The sequence below is a fragment of the Pituophis catenifer genome, unplaced genomic scaffold (genome assembly GCF_029215685.1).
Source record: "Pituophis catenifer annectens isolate HBS135680 unplaced genomic scaffold, rPitCat1.0.hap2 SCAF_2, whole genome shotgun sequence".
Lineage (NCBI taxonomy): Eukaryota > Metazoa > Chordata > Lepidosauria > Squamata > Colubridae > Pituophis > Pituophis catenifer.
In genome coordinates this window covers 149332701-149339662 of record NW_027256882.1, presented here as the reverse complement: position 1 = coordinate 149339662, position 6962 = coordinate 149332701, and the positions used below count along the sequence as shown (strand labels likewise).

The following is a 6962-nucleotide window of genomic DNA, read 5'->3' as shown; positions in this document are numbered from 1 at the left end:
TAATAGTTCCACCACCTCTTCCACCCACAACAACTGTGATTTTTTGGGGAAAAGAGATTTAAAAGATACTCAGAGTATTTGGGGTCACTTTAGGAGCTTATTATTCCCGGGAACTCTGGTGCTTTGATGGTTTTTCTGGGTTTGGAGGGTTGTAAAAAGATATGAGGGGGGTGGGGAATTGAAAATAAAAAGCCACCTGTATTTCAAGCAACATATTTAACACAGGTGGCAATAGAAAAACATGCATTTGGGAATGCATTATACAACAACTTCAGATTTATTCTATTGCTAGCAGATATGGAAAAGAGTGGTCTGTTCCAAACAGAAGAAACCGTAATGTGGGGTCCTAACTACTGTATATCTTTGAATTATTGTTCCCGTTGTTTGGCACTGTCATTACTTTGCCTATGCTAGCCATACTGCTTTAGAGAGTAAAATAAATGAAAGCAAGAGCAGATGTTGCCAGATCTAATTCTGACAAGGAGGGAACCAACAGAAGGAAAGAAAGATTATTTAACAGTGAGGGTGCCAAAATATGCACAAATTGCATTACAAGGCATTTAAAATTATGGGTATCAAACATCCTATTTAGAAATACTTCGAACAGAATCTGCCAGAGAATAGTTTATTGATAAACATTTAGGAGTAAAAACAAAGATCTTAAACATGTTCCATTTATACAAAACACATCTGACATTTCTTCTCTGGTCTCTGTGTTTTCTCTTACTTACTAAGCCAGGGGTATCTTGGCAAATTTAAGACCTGTGATCTTCAACTCCCAGCATAGCTGGCTGGGGAATTCTGGGAATTGAAGTCCACAGGTCTTAAAATTGCCAAGGTTGGACACCCCTGTATTAAGCAAATGACTGTATCTATCAATCTGGCTTCTACATTCAGCCTTCTTAAGGGTGATTCTGCATGGCAGGATTAAAGTACTATCATCCAATGCAGATGTTGACAGAACAGTATGCCAGGTTAAATATCTCTACATTCCTGATTGCATTCAATATTACAATTCTCTTGCAACTGCTGGTGATCTTTTAAGAAGCTGCAGACATCCTGGGATCAAAATTTATGCCCCTTTGCTCCAGGGTTAATTTGGCTCCATGACAGAGAGGTATTCCTGTGAGGGCTCTGGTACTATCATGATAGCGCCTAAAACTGAGGCTGCTAATCTCACATCCACCATGCCATGGATTCCCCAAATGCACCTGCCACATCGCTAGGGAAGAAAACTACACTTCCTCTGGTAAGGCTGCAGAAACATGTTGTTGTCTTGGAGAAGAGCCAAGAGCTTCAGAAGCATAAGAACAGGAGCTGAACTGAATCCAAAGTTTTTGAAGAGTTAGAAGGCTTCCCCCTGCTTTGGTGCCTGGACTTTAGGCAATGCAGTGAGCATCTCTTTCATCACCTCAGCAACATGGGAGGACCAAGATCCACTCCTTTCTTCTCATGATGCTGAGACACAAGTGCTCCAAAAGACCAGAAGGAAGAGCTATTAGACTTTAGACGATAGCAAGAAGATGATTCTAGAAGTTATTTGAGGTTTCATGGCCCAGATATTGTAACCCCACCAGAAGGTTCTTTTTCCACAGAGGCGATGGTAGGCTCTTACTAAAGCAAATGTGGGCTTTGGGGTTGACTCTTAGTCAGATTTCTGGTTTTAACTCCAGCAATGCTGGGCATTATGTCTAAAGTCCTATGTGACTAAGGACATGGCTACCTCGAAGTCTACCTACTCTAAATAGACTCAACCTGGTCTGCTCAAAACGTGTCTTTGGAGAATGCTAGTTGTAATAAATAAATAAAATATATAAATCTACCTTCCCAGAGGGTACAGTACATTTAGATATGTTTTCTGGACTCTTATTAAGGACATAGTTTTTATAAAAGAATTTACAAGTAAGTTTGGAGATTAATTTAAACACAAAACCACAAAACAGAGTCCTAGAACTTCAGGTTTTATCTAAGCAACCAAACAGCACCAAGCTATCAGTAGAATTCTCATCATAACCTTGGAAGATATTCTCCAAATATGAGTGTCGCTCATTACAAAACTAGTGCCATGGTCTCTCAACTGTCGATTCATTTTTTCTCTGCTACGCTCCTGTGCTTTCCTCAAGGAACAGAAAGGAAAAAACAAAAAAAGTAGCGGTCTGTTCTATGCAGTTGCAAAACCCTCCAACTTACACAGGGGTGCCCAAGGGGAAGAGGCATGTGAAGAAAAAAAAAATCAAGATGATGATTGCTATCATATGGTTGAAACCTGTTCCTTTTTACCTACTTCCCACTGTAAGACAGGATGAATTAAAAACAGAATATCTGCTACTGTCAATCAATAGAATAAATCAATCCAGAGTCAAGGCACAAGAGATTAGATTCAAATAACTGCATTTTGACACATTATTAGGCAAAGATTCCTCTGTTGAAACGTCTGTAATGCTGGGAGATGTAAGGGATACATACATTGAAAATGAAACAACACATTGAAAAGGTAAGAAGATTGCAGATAGCTCCATTTGGATCGTTGTCATCATCACAGCAGTCAGAGCCTTTATCAATCAGCATCCATACTACTGAATTCTGAAAGAAATGTGGGAGACTATAGTTAATTACCAGGCACTTTATTTTAACAAAACCCTTGTGAATTGCATGTTATTTTGAAATAATTATATCAAACTATGCACTGAAATTAACAAAAATAGGGTGCATCCTCTCCGCTGCTTACTCTTTCACCGGATGTGGGTCTACTTATGATCTGAGCCATGGTGGTGCTATAGTTAGAATTCAGTATTGCAGTATTGCAGTATAATTCTGCCAACTGCCAGCAGTTCGATTCTGACCAGCTCAAGGTTGACTCAGCCCCCCCACCCCCCCTACTTCTGAGGTCGGTAAAATGAGGACCCAGATTGTTGGGAGCAATATGCTGATTCTGGAAACCACTTAGAGAGGGTTGTAAAGCACTATGAAGCAGTATACAAGTCTTAAGTGCTATTGCAATTGCTGAACTCAGGATTGTTACGTGCATGTACACCTGCTAGGATAGGTTCAATCATCAGAGGAGCATCTTAGCAGAGGAAGTTGCCAACAGTTTGATCAGTTATTGCAAGTTCTTCCATTCAAACTGTTAGGCATAGATAACACATCCTTCAAGGTTCTTCTCCTTGTAGCAAAATGTGTATCAACACACTCACTGGGCAGATTGTTCAAGCAGTTGCTGTTTCTTCCACTGTATTTTTAGGCCTGAATGTACTTGGGGTTGGCAATTACTTTCGACCAATAGAATTCAAATCTAATACTTGGACTATTGCTATACAACTGAGTAATTACGGGTTAAGTACAGTAACAGAACCTCTCTGCTGCAAGGGACCTTGTTCATGTGGATACTTCTTATTTTATTGAGGAAAGAAATTTCCTCATCACCCTGCTCCAAACTGTATTTACTGTATCTTTGAAGGTTGAGCTAGTGTTTTGAACCTCATTTTCAGGGACTAAAACTCTTAAGGAAACATCTGTTTTGAAATTAAAGACAGCACAGTTTTAAACATATTGAGAAGCATTAGGGTTTCCTGTCCTTAAAAGTTTCTCTTGACCGTTTGGAAAAAGTGTCTTTTTAGCACAGAATTCAAGCTCAGAAATTGTAAATATGAGGACAGAATGTTGGAATAGAAGCCAAACCTCTTACAGGCTATGTTCAAATGATGTTGTACAGAAGCTACTCTAGCTAGCTATGATTTTATGTAAACTCATCCTGAATCTTGCAGTTAGTTTATATTTTGTACAAATAGCATCCAGTTGAGTCAACCAGTTACATAAATCAGGGGTAAGCATATTGTGCAAAAATGGACTCCTTTGTAAGTTTCTGGACTTTGGTTCTGTGCAAGATGAGACACATGCAATTACAGTATTCTTAAGATCATCATTTATATTTATATACAACAATCATTTGTACAGTTTTATATGACATATAATCAAGATCTTTATTCTGGAGAAAGACTGGATCCATACTAGGTTCCTGCAGGTTTCATATTGTCCCCAGCAGGCCCTAAATCTTCTTATTGTCCCTCAAGGGTATGAATGCTGTTTGTTTAGCAAAGTCACCATAGTGCCGTGAGGCTGTAGTTGCATTATAGTGTCGTTTTCACATTAAATTACCATGCCAGTGAAGAAAATGCCTTTATTGATATAATGAGAAGATAAATTGCATCATTGTGAATAATATTACACATCAATAATGTACTTCAGTTATCCAAACTAGTCCATATATATTATTTCAGCAAACCCAAACACATTTATCAGGTAGATTGGTTATTATCATGTTTAGGTTGTATAAAAGGCTTGAGAAAAGCTTTCGGTCACATGACAACCATATTGACTCCCATAATGAATTTAGGATTTATCCTCATATGCCTCGTCTTAGCCACACGATGGCCTTTTTGCTAGTTGAAATTTCAAAAGGAAAAGACTTTTAAGGGCTTGATGCAACAGCCAGCAAAGACATTACAATCCATTCAGGCATACACACAAAGTTGGGACAGGGAAATACTTTAAAATATTAAATGGGGCAGTAAGGGCTTTCTTGTTCTTGGTAGTTATCACCTGAGGTAGTAACACATACAACCATTACTGCAATTGTTTCTGAAATCTTATTATACTTCTCCAATTTTCCTTTTCAAACCAATTTTGTCATTTTTAAGGCTGGTTGAAAAGCTTCCTAATTTAAAGCTCAACTCTATAAACTGTAGTTCTGTACGCAGGGGTTCCTAACTTATACCTGAACAATCTCGAGCTGATATTCAGTAGCCAGGTTCAAGTTAGCTTCAATGCAAAATGGAAAGGAGTGTGATTCTCACTTGCTTTCCTACTGCCCAGGCTTTGGTCATATAAAAGTTTTTCTTTGCCAGACATCGAGTCTTCTGGATGATCACTTAGATGCTTTGACTATTCATTTCCATAACTTATTAGCAGGTTTGACAAACTGCACTAACCTGAATATTTGCTTTTAAGTTAACCATTTATTACTGCCTATCATCTAGGACTAATCACAGTAAACATTCTAATCATTCTCTATGATCTAGTATTTTGGTACTCCATTTGTATTTAATATAAATAGTGTGCTAAGAATCTGATCCAAACTTCACTTCTGCAATAAACTGATTGATTGGTCTCAAGCAAATCGCCATTTTCAGTTATCTGAAATATGGGTGATAACATACAGCATGACTGTGTGAAGCTATCAGATTCTTTGAAGTTTCTTAAACATTCTATCATCCTGCACAAAATATTTTGAGATCCATTATTCTTCCAAAGACCGATTTTTCTTCCTCCTTTTCATTTACTCTGGGAGTCCAAGCCTGAAGCCAAATTGAACATTCTAAATTACCTATTATTATTATCGCTAAAAGTCTTATCATTTTTTTCTTACTTCATTTATCAGCTGTAGCAGCAAACTAGATACCCAAACTAACCGTACTCAAAATAGTCCATTTTTTTGTTCCTTGAAATTAAACTAATCCTAAATTAATCTAACCCACACCTGTAGAAAATCCATTTACTATGAACTCTTTTTAAAGAGAAGAAATAAGGGCACAAAGTGAAGGCTACCATCTTTTAAACATGTATGTTGCTTTTATTTATACAAGGATAGAGATTGTAGCATTTTTTTTGCTTTTACTTGCGATCATTTAGGCTTAGCATTACTAATAAATTGCTAGAAATTTAGTTTAGAATCAGATAACGGGATTTTGGTCGGGAAATTAAAAAAATGAAACCTCCCATCCCACACCAAACATTAAAACTAGGGAATATCTAAATTTGTACATGACATATAGACAGAATGCTAATTCTCTCAGGAAGAATGGAAATTGCTCACCCACTGCTGGAAGAGATATTCCCCAGTATTCCCAAGTGTAGAAATTTAGGATAAGTTGCAAAAAAAGAATATAGCAATCTCTTACAGCTTTTCCCCTTTAAATTTCTCATCTTGAACCCACAATTCACAGCAACCTGTTTCATTGTCAGCATGAATAGCTTTTGCTGTTAAAAATAAGGCCTGGCTAGTGGCATTCTGGGAGGAATAGGGATCAGAAAATTTTGGTTTAGAACTATTGGAAGACATTCCCACCCACCACCCACCCCACTTTTAAGATATAGACCCAGCAATATTTCAAATTGGCCCTAATGTTAAGAGGAGCCATTGGACGTAAGGAGGGGCATCAGTAAGGTGTGCCAAGGCCACTCCTGAACAGCAAGAATATGTCTTCCCATTAAAATCTGACCCATTTTACACTGCAGGAAGCAAGGGCAAGAGAAATGCTAAGAAGCTGCTCTCCCAGAATGGAATGATTGGGAAAAAGAGGCGGCACAGGGATAGCAAAGTGTAAGTTTTCTTTCTCGTTAATATCTCTAGCTAAGTGTGTCCCAGAATCTTGTTCTCCAATTTTGGAAAGTGGCAGAGTTTGCGGTCCTCAGGAATTGGATGCCTCATATTGGCTTGATCTAGGTTTCCTCTGTGGCAGAGCCTTGACTTCTGGGCTGAGTGGGACCAAATGTGTCTGTAGGGATGGGGCTGGTGGGCCTGGCTCAGGCCCAGGCCCAGTTCCATTGATTCCGGTGGGGCAAGTCTGGTTGAGGCTGTTTGCATTTCCAGAGGGTGGTCGGGACTTGTAGTTGGACTGGTACCAAGACCCATTTCTATAGCGATTTGAATTGAGATGCGATGAGCCATTTTGGCGTTGTCCTTGGGGCCGGTAACCTTGACCAGACCTTCTATTTCCCTGGAACCCCTGGAACAGAAAGAAGGGGGGGAATCAGTGAGATCGGTACCAATATTATGAACAAATGCAAATATATGTGTCCCAGGATAATGTTGCAAGATCCAATATGAGTTGGTCGCCGAGACCAGAGGTTTACTCCTATGAGCTTTTAGATTCGTGCTGGAGCCAATCCTCGTGGAACTTCTC

At 38.8% G+C, this 6962-nt stretch overlaps 1 protein-coding gene across 1 annotated transcript in view; it reads right to left on the bottom strand.

Moving 5' to 3' along the window:
- Positions 1–4163: 4163 nt before the first annotated feature.
- The window catches only part of SPATS2 (spermatogenesis associated serine rich 2), a 59561-nt gene continuing 56762 nt past the window's right edge, over positions 4164–6962 (bottom strand). The window contains exon 13 of the mRNA XM_070937762.1: positions 4164–6785. Coding sequence (XP_070793863.1) covers positions 6468–6785 — 318 coding nt within the window. The 3' untranslated portion in view covers positions 4164–6467. The remainder of the gene's footprint in view (positions 6786–6962) is intronic.